The following is a 19,143-nucleotide window of genomic DNA, read 5'->3' as shown; positions in this document are numbered from 1 at the left end:
CTTGATTGAACCATTTTTGGAAAAAAATAGATTATTGGCGATAATAAATTTTAGTTCAAATACAGTACATAATTAAAACCATTAATGTGGATTGTAACCACTTATCAATAAGCCAGTATTTCTTACCTTAACTTAGATGAAAGCTATTGAGTTGTAGAAAAAGTTAAGATAATACAGATTAATACTTAGACTAGAAAATTCACTGTGAATGTTTGTTAAGCGATCTTGTACACTGGATGATGCGGAAGTGGTGAAAGAAATCAATCATTCGATTTATTTGCGCTTTCTCAACAGCCTTGCACCGGCATGTCTAGCGACAACGTGTATATATAAGCATTTAAAAAGAATCACATCTTTTATATTTACAGCACTGTATGTTGCCATAATAATGTGTTAAAGTAACTTATTATAGGTTTAAGTTTAAGTAAACTACTAATTGTTTAGTGTAAAATTGTGTTCTAATTACTCTTGAAATAGGGCAAAGTGTTTGTATGGACATTTTCAAGCATACGTTTTAAAGGCAGATTGGAAGTGTGAAGGCCCGGAGTTGTAAGATTTGAGCAGCTTCTTCTAGACAATTTCATGGACGTAGTACAATAGCGAATTAGTAAATGTAGAGGCTGTTTTAGCTCTAATAACATGCTTAATTATATTGTTACCATTCCAGTTGGGTGTATTTTATTTGTAATAGTTGTATCGCACTTCCAAAAATTACTCTGCTCTGTCCATTTTTGTGAAAGACTGACGTCAATTTTACTAATAACGTTATAAATTTGACGTAAGTTTAAAGTAAATATATTAGAAAATTCAGTTAGAACTACGTATGTCTACTTTACCTCAAAGTCACTGTATAATTGTAAGGTCTAAAACGGTAACTTTTCGAGTTGCAACTACCGTCTAGATTTAAAAAATGTAATCTGCTATTAATAGCTTCCCTCATATGGACTAGCACAAACGCAACACTGTGCTTACTCAAAAATATCAATCATATGGGAAATAAAGCGGTGTCTCGCGAAAAGTTTCCATGTTTTAATCGATTCCTAATTATTTTTTTGTAGGTATGTATATAGGAGCAACTAAGATTTTGTGAATGAGGAATGAATGCGTCGTGCCAATATTACCTTATAAATGTAACAAAAAGTGAATGCTGCGTATATTATAATTAATAAATGTTTGCACTCTATTCATTCGATCATTTAAAAAATTAGTATTTATTCCTACTCATGGTCTTATGATTAGTAGCACTGTCATACAATTGATTCAAAAATTCACTGTAGTATCATAAGCATTAAGATTGCATTATAAAAGTATGTTAGGTTTATTACATTTATTTAAATATGCAGAAGTCCATGAAGCCATCAACCAAATTGAACGCGTATTTCGATCCTTAATATTTAATTTTGGATTCATTAAAATTGTGCGTGTTTTGATAGTGCTGTAATATCAAACCTCGAATAAATCATCACAAAAAAACTTATAATTTATGTATACATTTTGAGTGATATTCTAGTTGGAAATTTCTGAAAGTTTTCTAGGTATTTGCTTTTAGAAAGTTATGTATCCGTGGTATGTAAAAATTTGATTTACGATTTTTTATTTGAATAAAATTATATAGAAATAGTGCTGTTCTTATTTCCCGTATTATTATTTAGAACGTTCTATTCAGCAGGGCGTTCAAGCAAAGGTATATAGGAAGGTTTAAGATTTACATTTATAAATTAAAACCACTTTACCATTTTACCGTTTTACTGCAAAATACATGAAGACTTAACTTTAACCAATATTTGCCTTAAAAAATTATTTCTTGGACTTCTTTTTCTCAGCTTCCTCTTCTTTTTCTTTTTCAATTTCATTTACATATTTTTCTATAGTCTCGGCATCCAACATGCTTATTGGCGCTCCATGTCTCATTACAGCAATCTCAAGATTTTTCTGCCCAGATTGAACAACTTCCAGTAGGGCTCGTATGGCTAATTTAATAGTACCTTAAACCCAACGTGTTGCTTTATACAATTTTTTTTGCAGTGGATTTAAATTTAAATTATTGCTCTAATTTTGGGAACAAAATTTGGGTTGGATTTCTTGAAATACAGATATATGAAATATCTTTGATATATTACATTTTCATTCAGCTACAAGGAATGTTCATATGAAACAGTAAAACCACTTTTTTTATTAGCGAGTTATCACTAGATTATGATAGTTTGACAGTGACAAAATCGATACAACGTGCAAAAATCATATCACTATTCAATTTTGAATTTATTCCGAAGCAAAAACCGTTATACAGGGTGTTTCCAGAGCATGCTGGGCATGTGGCAACTTTAATGGGTGATTGCTGGAATCATTTTAAGATAAAAATTTCTTATGAATAAGATTCTTAAGAGCATCGTTACGAAAATACATGGTGTTAAAGTTTTATTTAAAACCATAAAAATATATTAATTGTACATCCGAAGCCGCGAAACTTAATTTAATGAAACTTTGCACATGTAAATAGCTATGGCTGATTTATTTAAAAAATATTTTTTACCCGTTCATTCCTTTTTTAATTCCAAACAAAAACCCTTTCTGAAGTTCCCTTCGTACAACATCGTATTACTTAATGCACCTCTTTCTCACATCAACAGTTATTTTAAATCGAACTTTGAAATTACTGACGATTAATTTTAACTGACTAAATAGCAAAATTAATAATGCAATAAAATATCTCAAGAGGTTTCCGGCATATTATATTTAGTAAGGATGCCTCGAGGACTCCCACTCTTAGGTAATGTAAGGTAAAAAATGGTAAATTATTTTAATTTTCATTCGGTCGAAAGATTTTACTTTACTTGCGGAAGATGATAACTGGTGGCCAGAAAGATTAAGTATTATTATGACTCTGTGAAAAGAAGTGATATTATGTTCAGTAAATACCTCTCTCTGTTGAAACTTCCTCAGAAGTATAGTATTTCTCCAAAAACTCCCTCACTGTTTTGGCAGATCTACCAGTAGCATTGGCTTTCCATTCGTAGTATATTCCAGAAGGTTCAGTTTGATATAAATGAGGAGTTCCATCATAATCAAAGCCACCAATTAAGCAGGAAATGCCAAATGGTCTTCTACCATTACTTTGCGTATACTTTTGCTTCAGACTTGCTATGTATCTAGAAATATTAATCACAGCCGTTTAAGTAAGCAAGATTAAGAAAATATATTTGATTTACCGTGTAATATACTCCAATGTTACAGGATCTTCAACAGTGAGCTTATGGCTTTGACACTCGATTTGAGCTCTATTAATCAAAATTCTTGCATCGGCGGTTAGTCCTGCAAACGCCATAACGACATGCTCATCCAAAAGACAAATCTTCCTCACTGTGCGTTCTTCTTGGAGTTTAGCAACGGACTTTTTTTCTACCCCTAGAACTACAGCATTCGTTCCCCTAACACCTACCTACAAAAAACGGTGGTTGCGATTAAATGCTATTAAGGGCAAATGTTTGACCCAGGAGATAATTGTTAGAACATTACCAACTTTTGTTGCTGAACATTTCAATTGTACTTACTGCGGTGGATCCTTTTCGAACCGCTTCTTGTGCATACTCAACTTGCAATAAATGTCCATCAGGAGAGAATACGGTGATTGCACGATCATATCTTGACGACATTTTTGCAATTCAATGATTTTTTAGGATAAACTATTTTATTTCTCTAAAATAACTCAGAAATCCAACCTAAACAGTCAACAAAATTGCCTGTAACTTGGCGACTTGCAAGAAAGTGACATTGACAATATCAATTGACGCTTTGGCAGTATTTCACTAGGGCACCAACACAATATCGATACACTAGCGATAGCGCTCGTCTAATCACGAGAAAATGTAGCGATTTTTTTGATCTGTGCCATTGCATTTCTAAAGAACTTCGAAAGGTGTTTATCATTTTTTTGAAAATTGCAATGAACGAAACGATAAAAGGTATATCTGGACATCATTTTACATTGCATGCTTATAAGAAATATATAAGAAAAAGCTCTTCTAAAACCATTAGCTCTTCAAATACATTTTTACCTTGAGTAAAAATCTTGAGATTTAAAAATAGTTTTTGCTTTTCCATATATTGAGGAACTCAAAATTTTCACATTATTCAACTATAATAGACAATTCACTTTCATTGAATAATTTTTTTTTTATTAAATGTAATCCGCAAAACGAACACGGAACAAATTCGGTAATACATAGAAAGTACTACATAAGGTAATAATAAGGGAGTAACTAGTCGACGATGATTACATTGGAATGAAAATATTTGTCTCTTTGAAACTACAACAATTAAGTATATCATAAACAATTAATTAACAGTAATAAATATGTAGTATTAATTAACAGTAATAAGTATGTAACAAATGTAAAAAACGTTTTTTTTTTTAATTAACCTAAGCTAGGTTTTGAGCATCTTTTAAATTAAATGTTGCCAGGATTGCACTGCTTAAGGACTTTTCGTTGATCTTGCTAAAAAATAATAAAATAATGTGTATAGGATTGAAACGCAATTCACCAACGATGTATCTCTTCTGAGAACGTTTACCTCAAATGTACGGGAAAGGCATATTATTCTAAATGGACTATCAGTTCTTTGTTCGTCAAACATATTTTGTTATTAATTATCAGATTAGGTCTCTTTAAAAGTGCATCATTCGAGATTACACGAATTTCACGAACGATAACTTACCTAAACGAAGAAGACGAGCAGTCAATAACTCCAAGTGAGTCTAGTTGTTCTAGAATATACGCAGCTTCATCTTTAGTAGCCAACTTCATTTCGTTTGGAATAGACTTTTCAAGTTGAATTCCATAGAGAATTGCTCTGAAATAGACAAAAAATGTTGTACTCATGCTGAATATGAAAATTCTAATAAATGCAAAATTGGATTAAACTTATTTTATATCTTGTGGGTACCTCCTAAATAGCTAAAACAAGGTACCAATATAATTCAAATATTCTCAATACTTTCTCAACTTATTCATTTGACCAGTGCGGGAGATTAAAACATTTAAACACATTGTTTATTTTGTATCTTGTGTGTACCTCCTAAATATGTAGTTAAAATAAGATGCCAATTTAATTTTCTTGACAAATGCGAGTGGGACAACAATTCAAACATTGTAAACTTGTCTTCAAATTATACGTAAAAGACAATTAACGCACATTGATGTCATTCTGATTTAGATAATCAAGTCTTTTCCGAAAATAAAATTCGCTTGTTTGTAACAATTTATAACTAAATACTGTACCTGCTGAAAACGGATGTATGGAATGGTTAAGCTAAAACTTACCTCGTTTTTATCAACAAATTCATTTTGTTTAATTTGTTCTTGCCAGTCCTAGAATATGAACATGTATAGCAGCTAAACTTAGTTTTATCAACAGCTTCGATATTGATGTATCCGTGGCATGCTAAATGCACTTTTGCAAAACATTTTGTGCATTTTATGGTTTCATATTTGTCAGGCAGTCGCCATTTACACGGACAGTATGTGTCATCTTCACTGGACATGATCGAAATATTTCCCCAATCAAGTTCTAAAAATTGCCAGTTTTTTGGTTTGATCATCATCTCTTAACAGTATAAGTAGATAATAGAAGTGTGATTTTTATACGTAAAACTTGCCTCCATTTGTACTTATGTCACAACTAGGTGATATGACCTGCAGTTTACGTTTTTTTGACGCATTTTCGCCGCATGTACCATCTAAAAGATTTCATAACAAGTTAGCACCTTTTACCTGAGAGGAATACTTTGAAATGAACACTTATACGCGTGAAAACTTCTTACTGTTCTGCTTCCGCTTCACCTCAGGGATGTCTTCCATGTTATCGTCATCCTCCAATAAGTGGTTTTTCGTATTACTTACTGGGACTGAACTATTTCCAGAAGGAGTAAGTTCTCGGATTTCGGCAAACTGCGTCGAAAAACAAAACCAACGTTTATACGCGCATCCAGAAGACCATTCACTGTTTTATATTATCCCATAGATGTGCTTTGCATTTACAAACTTACATTTACGCCGCGGCCCCACATACTGACTTTATGAAAGCCAGTAGAAATAGCTCCCAAGCTTATTATTCTATTTGGGTTAGAACACAGCAGTTTTTTGGCTGGTTCAAAGTTAGGAGGCTCATATTCAATTGGAACGCCTGAATAACAGATAACCAGTTTGGTTACGAAAAAGTTCCTGTTGCTTCAGAGCATACAAACCTTCGTTATAAGAAATCTCGAAAAACATTTTCACATTGTCTTCTTGCCACTTCTTCCCTGGTATTCCACTCAGAGCTTTTAAATACTCCATGGTTGCGGCTTTTACTGCTGAACTTTTCTGATTAGACTTGGAATCTTGTTTGTTATATTTAATTTTTATATTGTAAGTTTCCAAGGGATCGTCATTATTATCCTTTCCGATGATGTGCATAACAATTTCCTTCAGCTGAAATGTTTACTTTGCATAATATTCTTTGAATAGAATGAAGCACAGAAGAATAGAGCACTCCAACTTAATGCTTTATTTTTGAAAAATAAATATTGTTAAGAGTCAGCTGAATTTTACAGACAATTAGAGCCATTAAGATTCACCTTTGTCAAGAATCAACCTCATCTCTGTCGAGTCTTTAGAGGTCCCGTTAGTGGGTCAGTAGACCGAGAAAACGGGTGGTAAAAAGAATAAGAGAGAGATGCGCACAGGGTGGGACAGCGTTCAGGTCTTTTTGTTTAGTTACCACACCCTTGTTTTGTGGCGTTTTATATAGATTGTTCAGTTGTTCGTTTGTTCGGAGTGTTTTTGTCTGCCTATTAAAGTACTTAAGCTAATTTTAGCTTTTAATTCGAACCGGGTTGTGAAGTTCGGAAGTGAAGACGGTTAGTTTTTTCGGAAACAGACACACTGTTTATTAAGGAACGGGCAAAATAATTAAAATCTTTATAGATTGTTAACTACTTACATAATCCTTTTCTATAGCTTCAATCATACTATTGGTAACCGAATGATAATATACCCTCATAAAGGTATTTTGAGACTTGCGTTTACATACTCTGTAGGGAATGTTTTCATATTTCTTCACCTCAAATTCCTTCTCCGAAATCGCAATTCGCCGGTAAATAATGTTCAAAATCGAGATTTTCACCAGTCTCTTGACATATTTCTTGGATAGTTGGACAGTGTTTACTGAGTTTTTTACATCGCGGTTCGTCAAAACCTGAAGAATATATATATATGTATAGGCGCGAGTTGAAAGGTGTATGCGATATCATTTAGGTTGCCCAATGCTGCAAGCAGAATATGGAAAGAAGTCTTTCAATTTTCCCTATTCCAAGCGAAATATATTGAAAATGAGAAAAGCTGTAAGAGAAAATAAGTAGAATAATCGGTAACGTATAGTATTTGAGGACCGATGCCATATATAAACGTTTCCGCATGAAACAACCTCAGGTAAACACTAATTCATGTAGGCCATATTTGAAACACCCTGTATATTTAGTATAGAGTTTTTCGAGTTATTTGCAATACTAATCATGCAGATCAGAATTGCAAAGTCAGTTTATACTTAATTTTGAAGGTACATTTCCTAGTTTCCTCTTGAAAACAGGTGTTCTGTGTTGGAAACCTATGTAAAGTGCGCGCGAGTAAAGAATGGCGCAACATATAAAATTGCAAGCCGAAAAGACTAAAACAAATGTAGATTTTAAATACTTCTTAGAACATAACACGTAACGACACTTCCTGAATAGGTTTTCAATGTTTAACTTGGACATGGCTGATTGCTAAAGGATAATGAAAAACAATTCTGACAAAAGTCTGCTAAAAAGAGCGTATATGAAATGCAGTTCAAATCTTACCAAACTCATCGACGCAAGAGTTGTGGATGTCATTTTGTCGATTTTTTTTACGGCAATAACTTTTGAAAATGTGAAAAACCGAAGAATTCACAAACTTTTCAACAAACAAAGCTTTTCTACAAAATTCCAAACAATTGAATGCCGCTGTCAAATATTTCCGTTTGCGTTCATATGCCAGATATAAGGCAACCAAGAAAACACCGTAATGGCTGCTGGCGGCTTTCAACCGTGTATTAATAATGTTATTTGTTTAAAAAAGAATGATAATAAATATATGAATATTTACTTCGTTATTCATTGATTGCTAATCCTACAAACCTAACTACTAGATTTAAGTAAAACGCTTTGAAAACCCAGTAGTCAAAAACAATTAATTAATTAATTGATTTAAAATAGTGGATTTGGATGGCCAATACCCTACATGTTGAATTGTATGTCAGTTTCTTAAAATTGTATGTCAAACAAAATTTCTGAATACATTCGGGTAGTTTGTAATATTACTGGGAGATAATAAAAGAAAATTATTGATAAAATATTTTATTGCATCTGTTAATTATTTCTTTTTTGTTGTATAAACAAAATATGCGAAGCAACGTTGACCAATAATTATGAAATCTTACTGTCAGTACAATCATCAAAGCAATAATAATAATTACACGAAATGTGACGTAACATTGAAGAAGAGTTGATCACACTATAGTTGTTATGACAAGATTAATTAACAGCATACAGCACTGAGCAATCGCGTTTTCTTTAATCTTTCTTAACAATTCTTAAATTTATGCACATCCGCTTTTTTTTTCGCTGAATGTGCTTTATTTGAAATGTACTTTAAAGCAAAATTAACACGAAATGAACAATTAACAAGAAGTCGAATAGACATAAATTACATGAGCACCATCGACCGCATCTTTCTGGTGACGTCACGAATCCTTGTTTGCGGCCTGTCTTACGAAGCGGGACATGTCGTCTTCTTGTGATGAGTTTTGAAAAAGAAGAAGACAATAACAAACCCAAGTTAATCCCCCAGTCAATAAAGTGAACTCAATATGAATAATACATTTAACACAATTTTACTAGTTTACTTGTCTGCCTGCATTTCAACTTTTGGTGCTACCACGTAAAATCTTTAAGGATGCCAGAAGAGGCAATTTACAAACAATATCTTCAAAGCTTGAAGAGCACAGTAGAAGGATTGCTAGTGTCCCAAGTTGCCAATGTTTGGTCTGTATATGGGGGATTAAATCGGCTTTATTTATGCCTGGAAAAGATATTTCAACATGGGTGCAAAACCACTTCAGAGGTAGTTAAATTAAATACTATTATTAGGTATCTCTAAGTTTTTGTCATCGCCGTTTCTGCATTCCCTGGCTCACTGTTAACTTTTCACCTATCTAGGCCTTTTCTAACTTTAACTCATGAATTTCTGCTGAAATGGGGGTTGTTGTAGTTTCAACATTAACTTATCATTTAATGAAATCATCTTATCAATAAATATCGAAGAAGGTGGTTGCAACTCTTTTGTTATCTCCTATCCTCTCTGTTACTCATTATGTCTGATGAATCGTTACTGGCAGTGCTTGGATAAAATGAAATATATTTGGAAATGGTTCTTACGTCGAAAGTCAATGCAAGTGTTCTACTGACTGTTGTTAGTTTGTCCTACTTTACAAACCTATATCGGTTCTACTGTTTAAGATGATGCACTCATTCAAAATAAACATTTAAATATACATATCTATAAATAAAAAATACATGCATAATGAATAATTATTTCTACCATTATAAAGATGTAGGAAATATGAATTGTTCCTTTATCGGCTCTTTTGATAAAAACATGGTGTCCAGTTCCATAGACGTTCTCCTACGGTTTATGTAGCATATACTTATTCTATTCCAGCAGTAGCTCTGGCTTTCTGGTACACTACTGTAGATAATGTTTTCTTCGAGTCTAGTCACAATGCAAATAATTGTTCATAAAATGATAATGTAAATTCAATTAGCTGTACTCAGAAAATGTGGTTTTGTTTCTAGGAAGGCTGTTTCTATGACTTTATCCAGGGCCTCGAGTGGCTCCAACCAGAAACATCTAAATCGTACTTTGCCCTAGACTGTGAATATCGTCCCCATGTACCTGCACAATTAAAGTGTGACAAATCATTTATTTGGTTGTACAGAAGCTTGGAATCTCATTCCATAAGTTTTAAACTATCATGGTTATTAGATGATTCTCACTTGCACTCATGTTATGAGTCATGGGCATTCCTGTGCCAAAAGGAATATGCCGAAGCCACTTTGATATGTTTGAGAGCAGTAGAAAAGAATCAAGCAGGTTTCTTATCAGACATCAATCCCTCCCTGTTCTTGACAAATTGCCATTCAAAAGAATTTGTTCAGATTCACCGGCGAACCTCATCGTTTCCTGATAATCGATTCAAGTATTCGGGAACTAAACCTAAACCGAGTGCCTTAAATAATGTAGGTGATATAGTTGAAAATGCGAATTCAGCAGCTAGGAGACAATTTATAGGCAAATTGAAGCCTTGGTCTAGTTTGCCTGCTTTGCCAATAGATAGTTCCGTTAAAGCCGCTAAAAGGGTCCGATTTGAGAGCAAAACAACTCCAAATACTCCAATTCACACAAAGAAAATATCGCCAAGTGTGCTCAAAGTAGATTATAAAGCCCTAGAAGCAAAAATACCTAAAGCTAGCCTAAAAAAATCTACGGGAAAATATAAACTTAGTCCAAAACATGTAAAGACCATTTTAATTAACAACAGTGACATAGTTGAGTTTACGCCTCCGTTAAGCAGCAGTCAGAGCAGCGGATTCGCTCATGAAGATGGTGAGAGCCACTGTTCTCCAAGCACTTCTTACGAGAAAACTGAGAAACGTCGAAGGTTTTTTTCACAAAGTCCGCTATCTATGATGGATTATAGTTTTCTGCCGCAGCAAGGTGAGAAAGAAGATTTAGAATACCGAATGGTCAATTTAATTAATATTAAAGTACATTCTATAAGATTATGACCCAAATAGAGGTCAGAATAGAGGGGTAAATAAAATAAAATTGCATTTTTTTATTGCGACTCACTTTTGAAGGTGTAAGCGAAGGTCGCATTGGATATTCAATTAAAGAGCAGAAGACAAAAAAATGTTCCTGAAAAGGACTAATTATTCAAGGAATAGAAATTCATTTATGGAGTGTTGTACATTAAACATTCATCAGAGACTTAATTTTAGGTATCTCTGCTTAAACCTATCGAATAATTTGTTACTTAATATTTTCATTTGTTGTAATCGAAATAACGTTACAATAAAAACTCGTTTCTTTCACAACTGTGTAAATAAGTAAGTTTAGTTTAGTTAACTTTAGAAAAAAACGCAAGTTTTTTATTTAAACATCTGAAAGAAAAACTCGCTAAACATCTTGAAAACCATAAAGGCAAAAAACTGCAACATTTTATTATTTTTTTCCACACATTCTCTTATATAATGGGTCATTTTTTTTAATATGTAGCTCAAATTAAATGAACCATCCGGTATATCTTCTAATTTATCTTTCCATATGCTTTCGTGTTTAAATTATGCTGCATTAAATTTTATTATAGGTGAAAAAGATTATAGCAGACATCAACCAAAAAGCTTTATTGAAGACGGTGGAATGAGTATTCTACCAATGTCGACAGGACAAGGATACTTTCCTAAACCTATCAAAGGACAAAGTCTCACCTCCTACTTAGCATCAAGCAAACTCGCATCTAGTCACGCTGAACTCGACAGGGAAAATGCACATTTCAGTGTTTCAGAGGCCATAATATCAGCTATGGAAAAGCTAAAGTGCCAATATAAAGATATGAGTTGTCGGAATAAATTATTGTCGGATAGTGACGATAGTGGCGATAGAAGCACCGAGCAGAGGATTCGTCGAAGAAGAGGACAGCATATCCCGGATCATCGATGGAAACAGATGTCTGCTTCTTTATTGAGTGATGGACGAACTGATAGTAAGTTGATCAAATAAGATTTTGTTTTCTTTTTGCGTTATTCAAATAAGTTACAACTGTGTTTGGAGGCACTATGAAGTGGAGCAGATTTACTGATAATGAATACTAAGATATTTTATATTTTGTAAGAACACAATTAGGAACTTCGTCTCAAATACAGAAGTTTCTCAATCATCTAACTGGCATCAGTTGTACTGTGAATATAGTTTATTTTATTTGCCAATTAAAATACAACACATTGCAACTGTGAAAAATCTGCTCTGGTCATTTTTCAAAGCGGAAATTTGCCACGATTACAAATGCAAAAAATAATATATTAGCAATGTAAATCTGCTCCGATGAACGAAGAAAGCTCAGAATTTCGAGTATTTTTCAGTTTGGTAATTACTTGAAAATATCTAGTGCACTTTATGTATAATCGTTGGTCTTAATTTCTTCAATTTGTGATGGCTGAATTGCAACTGCAATTCAATTTGTGATGCTAAATTTGCAATTTATTAATTGGTCCACCAAAAAGTGCATAAAATGTTTGGTTTCATCGCTTTAACAGATGTTTTTAACTCTCTAATGTGTCTCATAAACCACTTTTTGATTTTCGTTGTTATCTTTTATATGTTTCTTATCGGATTTTCTTCACTGCCACAATTCTCGATAAAAAAGTCACCCACATTTATTCGTTTGTTAGTCAGACAGATATTGAACCGCTTCCACTGAGTCTCACAACTTGCTTCGTTTTGTAAGTTATTGACGCATAAAGGCCGAAGGAAAAGTAACATAAACCCGACAATTTATTATATGGTGCTTTAACTTTAATATAATATATTCAGTGTGTATAAAGAAAGGATAAGATTCGATTAAAATTTACTTTCAGAAATATAATCCAACATGTATTTTATTATTCGTTAGTGCACTGCACATTTTTTGATAAAAAAAACGTGTGTGTATGTGAGCACAAAGGGTGTTTTGAAAATTAAGATACGATCTTCAAGTTGAAAAATTCTAATGGGAGCTTTCGTTTTTTTTTTTGGATTCTGCACAAATGTTTTCGTTATGGAATTTTAATAAAATTGCGTTTTTGTCAAGGAAATTAATCAAGACACAATAAATAGGGTGCAGCACAAGAAAGATTGCAGTTTCAGCAATTAATAATTAAATATTGCTCCTTTTTTTAGCAGCAATTTGCTTTTTAGCAACATAATTTTTTTAATAATTAATTTTTTATTCCAAAATCTCAATGCAGGCAAGTTTAATTGTTTCTGTAACTTTGAAACGCGATTATTCTATAACCTCTGGACAAAAAGCAACAAACTAGTAACTAATGTAAAGATAATTGAACGCCCTTTAAAACGATGTGCCACTTGACCCCCATTCCCATTTAATACTATCAGGGTGACGTCTACCCCTTCTCAGGGGTTGAAACAAGGGGGCTAAAAAAATAATTATTTAAAGTGTCCCCTTACAAATAAAATTGACGGGTCTTTCCGATTTTTCATATTTTTAACTGCAGGAAAGATATTAAGGGTAGAAAGTTTTCAAACTGACACCCGGTATATTAATTTACTTAATTGGTTTACACTTCAGATAATTTATTCAAATAAGTTACGATTACCTTCTAACATTTTATAAGTATTTTTCATGATTTTGAAAAATTAAGGTTATTTTTTTCATAAAAAAATATTTCCTTTTAATAGACATCTGAAAGGTTGGTTGAACCAACATGGACAACAAGTAGTAAGGTCGTATATTTAAAAAAATATGATATGGGAATCCCAGGCCCTGGGCTGGTTCATAAATATTATAAGTTTGGTTTGTATTAATGTAATAAGTCAAAGTTATAGAATTTTGTAAATAAATACGTACTCATTTTTTTTTTTGGAAATTAACCACGTTTAACGCCGAAAAACCCGATTTCTAATATTTGACTGGAATTGAATTGATGACTGGACTTGAATTGAATTTATTGCAAAACATGTGCCTATATGTCGATTTAATAATTATTTTTTATATGTTAGCGGCTACTACAGTCAGTCCCAATTCCACACCTACTGACTGCCCTTCGGAATGCAGCTCTGAAGAAGTAGATGATTTGGAGATTGATGAAGCTAACAATCTAAAGGAAAATCAAGGTAATTATTTGTAAAATTTGGCACGGTTTACTTCACTTTAAATTTAATCAGCAATATTTTTGTCGATGATAATTTAATATACAGGGTGATTCACAACCTTTTGGACACAAAACAGTGGCGTCTAGAGAACCTCAAAATAAGTCGAGTTTCCATTAACTTCTTTTCTGAAGCTCGTGGTTACGTTAAAAATTTGAGCAAAATATCTCATAAACTGTAGGAGTTAAAGAGAAAATACCAATATTTTTTTCAAACTTTAACACCCTGTATCTCAATAGCCACGAGCATAAGAAAAAAAGTTAAATGGAAACTCGACTTGTTTTGAGGTCCTCCAGACGCCCCTGCTCTGTGTTCATAGGTTGTGAATCACCCTATATACTTGAAACTTGAAAATTGTGTAACTTCGACCAAAAAAAACATGTCAAAATCCAAAGCAAAAGTTGATTACTTTTGTTTTTTTGGGAAAACTGGCTAGAAAAGTTGCGCGTCAATACTGCATTATCTGGACATATTATCGTCTGTTCAAGAACGCTCTTTCAAAATATTGCTGTACGTAGGAGAGTTCTAGAAAAACCAATTAAGTAATCAGTTCTGGAGTGTGCTTTTTTATGTAAAATTCGGATTTACCTGAGTTTTTAAATATTTTAGCTGTTTCTAGCATTTATTATTTGTATGCAGGTTTGTCAATGTCCATGGCATCTCTGTATTCTGATGCTGATATTTTGCGGAAACCTAGAGGCGCACCAGATGGAGCTTCAGAGGTGGCTACAGTAGTTACAGCATCAGATGTTCTCAGTGCTGAAGGCGTTGCTCTCTCACTACTTAGTAAATTTAATGAGAAACATTTACCGAAGTAAGTGGAAATTGCAAATTTCTAAAAAAAGCAAACTAAGTAAATTGTTGCATTCGCAGTAAATTTCAAATCGAACAACTTTTAATTTAATTTAAACACCACTCGGTATTATTTGAACAACTTAATTGTATCCGTGGATGTTTTACACTGTTCTTCTTCTAGAGCTTCCGATTTAGAATGGTTGGTATCTGAAGAAGAAGCTCCTCAAGCACTGTTACCATTGCCAAAAAGTTGGCCCGTGAATCCTGATGGCCATGAGCAACTCGTAACCCCACTACGTGGTACAAGAGATTGGGCACCTCCAAGACCTCAGATAGTATTAACGTTACTTCCATCACCATCGTAAGTGAATTTTTTATTTTTATCCTTCCCAATATTTTGATTTGGCGATAAAATATTGTCAATGTTTTTCTAAGTTTTTGTTTTAAATGGGATCGTTCTAAGAATCATCCAAATTAGACTCTCAGAGTTGCATGTTTTGGTTCATTATATAATTTAGCATACATCAGGAAAGTTGCTGGAGAATAAACATCAATACAGGGTGACCGAAATTAGGTTGTTTACTCCATACACTAAAACTTTGGTCGCACGTCATCAGTGACGAAATTTGACTACCAACATAAAAACAATTATGCATGAAATTTGTGTGATAAGTCGAATCTTTCTTTTTGTGTTTAGGACATTGGAGAGCCTCAAGCAATCATAAAATGCGAAATAATTTTAGAATACAACCGAATTTAAAGMGATGTTGTTTAAATAAACAATATGAACTTTTTATTTTAAATTTTAATTTAATTTTAAATATGAACATAAATATGTTCATATTTAAAATTATTAGGTTGGTGAAAATTACAATGCTGAAGAGTATTCTTCGGTTAAAAATATCACAAAAAGTTCATGTAAACATAGCTCTCTCCACAAAGGCTTAGGTTACAGGATACGTTATATTTTTTTTCATTATTTTAGAGTTCCTTGCGTTTGATGATATGCTGTTTTGTAAACATACTAAACTATTAATGTTTGCATCAATAGTTCGAAATCATTGTAAGAATTCAGAGATAGAGTACTTTTTTCTAAGTGCATGCTCACCTTTACATGCGCAATGTATGTATTTGCATGAACAATGTATGTGAAATGCACAATCATTTTAATTGCCGTTCTATCTCGCAATGCAAAAAATGGCATCTATGCGACTTGAACCTCAGTAAACTCAAAAATATTTTTTACATATACACCACTATTCCATTTTTGGAATCAAATTTATTTTAACCAAGTCGTAGCCGGGCACCGAGGTAGGTGAAAAATATTATGTCTTCTAGATTTTACTAATAGGGATTTTTTCAATTATAGACTTAAAACTACTTATTGTAATTGATTATTAAAACTACTACTGATTATAAACAAAAAACCAATTGAAGCGAATCTATTTTCAGGCGAAAAGAAATAATGAACAAACAACATTTCAAATGTGCTGGTTGTGGCATCGTAGTAGCGGAACAATACGCTTCAAAATTTCGTTATTGTAATTACTTAGGAAAATATTTTTGTACCGGATGCCACAAAAACCAAGTAGCGCTAATACCAGCACGAATCTTGTATAAATGGGACTTCCATCGGTGAGTAATGAAGTATAATATAACTGACTTAAGCCTAAGCTATAGAAGCTACCGATCTCAGCAGAACAAATCATTTTTTACACCTTTTTGCACCTTCCAGTTGTTATTTATTTAACGTGTTTGCCTGGGGCTTATACATATACGTCTTTGTTCCGTTTCGAATTAGTTAATTAATTACTGAAATATAATAATATGAAAATATTGTTCCCCCCGGATATAACTATACTAGTAATCAATCTTTGTGTTTTAGGTATCCAGTATCCACATTTTCTTTTAAGCTCTTGGAGCAAATGTACAGTGATCCATTATTTCGAATATTTGACTTGAACAAAAATATTAGAAAATTTTCAAAGAATCTAGAATTTATTAGAAAATATAGAGTGGGTTTATTTTATCTTAAGGAGTATATTTTTACCTGCCGGTTTGCTGAAACGTAAGTAATTCAAATTTGTTACTTCAATTAAAATGCAGTTGTAGAGTTGCCGAATATGCTCATCATCCTCTCTACATTGTATTAAATATCTTCTTCTAATCGAAGTTTGATATTAACAATTGCTAACATGAACACAATTAACCTTAATTGAAACTTGTAGAGTGCAAGAAAGACTGGAGAAGGATTTGCCCCCATACTTTTTATCGAAACCCGATGAATATTCCATAGATGATCTAGTCAATATAAAAAATGGCGAACTGAAAACAAAACTGAAGTTTTTAGGCGAAATTTGCCTTAGACATACATCCGAATGTAAAGTATGTATTGTTTGCGGAAGCTACTTTCCTAACCATCATGGATAGATGCTAAATGTTCTTATACCGCATAGAACAAAGCGTATTATATTCCAAATAATTTTAGCTCTGTCTCGCTCGAGGATACATTTGCGAATTCTGCAACGCGAACGATATAATATTTCCATGGCAGATGCGAACGGTTATCAGATGTTCACAATGTTTCACATGCTACCACTTGAAATGTTGGGATGATGCGGGAGATGCTAAATGTCCAAAGTGTGAACGAAAAATGAAAAGAAAAGCCGAAACCGCTAGTTAATAGCAGGTTGAGTTTTCTGAGATGTACTGCTTGCTTCACTCATTTATAGTACAAGAAACAAATGTAAATGTAAATTTGTTATTAAGAAATACATATATTATATTGCATCTAGTCTTCTGCTATTTTAGCAGAGCGGAAACAGATCGATGTTTTTATTATTCATAAATTTATTTTACATGTGTTACGAACAAATTTCATTCGTTTTTGCAAACTTATTTGTATGGCTTCCCTCTTCACATTTCATTCATTTTTAATAATGAAGTTTCACGATTTAACCGTATATAATCTATACACAATTGAAAAACTTTAGTTAAAGCGATAACGTAGTAAAATTGTGTAATTTCGTGGGCTTAAAGCTAAAACTGAATTCTAAAACACCAATTTTTGGTAAATAAATGCACTACTAAATTTGAATCATTAAAAGTCATTAAAAACGTATTTTAGTGCACCTGTTTGTGTGGCTGTCAGCTTTTTAAAGCAAATATTTTATTTTTTTAAATTACTTGGTCAACAAATACGGCAATTTTGGACTTTAGCTTTAAACCCACGATTTATCAGGATTATTTCATGACACTGTATTGTATTTTACTTGTTCTGCTTACTTTCCTATTATTATTCGTTGCCTAAATAGAATTTGCCATATTAATACAGTTAAAATCATCGTTTTCTTTTATTAATAGTTCAGTTCTATATAAATAAGAGTGTTTCCGTACCGACGCAAATACCAATACCAATTGGTCTATGTGGGTCCTCCAGACATACGTCTCTCAGCCACAATTTTTTTTTGCTTATGCTCTTACCTTCACCTATGAGCTGCTATTGTTCACATTCTTCTTGGCACATAAGGTAAACGAATTAGACCGTTTGCTTTACTTTGAAGATTCGCACCAGGTGTGCTTGAATGATCATTCTAGACAGCGCTTCTGGTTTGTCGCTCATTTAGATCGTCAGCCTTTTATTAATGGTTTGCGAATAAGACTTATTTATTATTTCTCGACTAATTAGAACATGACCTTTTACGAACTACAATTTTTTATTTTTTCGAGTGAATGTGTAGTTTTATATATAAATGTCTATAAACATGGAAGGTGGTCGATAAAATTAGCTTACCTTATATGCAAACTGTATTGAAAGTAAATACATTATCTTCAAAATATGGGAACTATGCGATATAACATTGACAAAATTATTGAATTATTAGCAAGAAATCATCATCAAGAAAACAGTAAGAAAGCATTATCTGAAATATTCGCGGTGAGATTTAGCCTCTGTGTTCATAAACCGCTTAGTGATGGAAAATAACTCAAGTACCATTGAAACAATGTTATTTATTACAACCATCTTTATTACTTGGAGTCAATTTTATAACAAATCATTTAGAGATGAAAAACGAACAAGCTACATTTACAAAATAGATAACAATTAAATGATTTATTTTTATTAATTAATTCTATTGCATTTACGGTGCAACATATCAAGTTCAAGTATGGCTAGTATATAAATTGAGCGTCGAAACAATAATTTGATGAAAATTGATCACAGAATATAATTATAACCTTGACAATATAACCGTAATGGGCCGAAAAAAATATTTAATGTCACTTTCAAAAGTGGAGTTTTAAT

At 32.7% G+C, this 19,143-nt stretch overlaps 3 protein-coding genes across 3 annotated transcripts; 1 reads left to right on the top strand and 2 right to left on the bottom strand.

The window, feature by feature from the left end:
* Positions 1–1,728: 1,728 nt before the first annotated feature.
* Positions 1,729–3,816, bottom strand: LOC125505525 (proteasome subunit alpha type-7-1-like). The gene is made up of 4 exons (XM_048669513.1): positions 3,552–3,816; positions 3,210–3,439; positions 2,920–3,149; positions 1,729–1,985 (listed from the first exon to the last, which is right to left on the bottom strand). The coding sequence occupies exons 1-4, from the start codon at positions 3,651–3,653 to the stop codon at positions 1,798–1,800; spliced, it is 750 nt and encodes a 249-aa protein (XP_048525470.1). The 5' UTR covers positions 3,654–3,816; the 3' UTR covers positions 1,729–1,797.
* Positions 3,817–4,153: 337 nt separating this feature from the next.
* Positions 4,154–8,008, bottom strand: LOC109540265. The gene is made up of 9 exons (XM_019908555.2): positions 7,877–8,008; positions 6,982–7,236; positions 6,245–6,470; positions 6,047–6,183; positions 5,822–5,948; positions 5,657–5,737; positions 5,322–5,568; positions 4,717–4,851; positions 4,154–4,496 (listed from the first exon to the last, which is right to left on the bottom strand). Exons 1-9 carry the CDS (start codon positions 7,907–7,909, stop codon positions 4,421–4,423), a joined length of 1,317 nt encoding a protein of 438 aa, XP_019764114.2. The 5' UTR covers positions 7,910–8,008; the 3' UTR covers positions 4,154–4,420.
* Positions 8,009–8,607: 599 nt separating this feature from the next.
* On the top strand, positions 8,608–18,177 carry LOC109540320 (run domain Beclin-1-interacting and cysteine-rich domain-containing protein). The gene is made up of 10 exons (XM_019908655.2): positions 8,608–9,179; positions 9,911–10,832; positions 11,485–11,880; positions 13,893–14,006; positions 14,682–14,856; positions 15,019–15,198; positions 16,290–16,472; positions 16,723–16,905; positions 17,066–17,222; positions 17,326–18,177. Exons 1-10 carry the CDS (start codon positions 9,012–9,014, stop codon positions 17,518–17,520), a joined length of 2,673 nt encoding a protein of 890 aa, XP_019764214.2. The 5' UTR covers positions 8,608–9,011; the 3' UTR covers positions 17,521–18,177.
* The last annotated feature ends 966 nt before the right edge of the window (positions 18,178–19,143 follow it).

The sequence above is a fragment of the Dendroctonus ponderosae genome, unplaced genomic scaffold (assembly GCF_020466585.1).
Source record: "Dendroctonus ponderosae isolate FM_Combo_2020 unplaced genomic scaffold, Dpon_F_20191213v2 Dpon_F_20191213_81, whole genome shotgun sequence".
Taxonomy (NCBI): Eukaryota; Metazoa; Arthropoda; class Insecta; order Coleoptera; family Curculionidae; genus Dendroctonus; species Dendroctonus ponderosae.
This window is presented reverse-complemented; position numbering and strand designations above follow the sequence as displayed.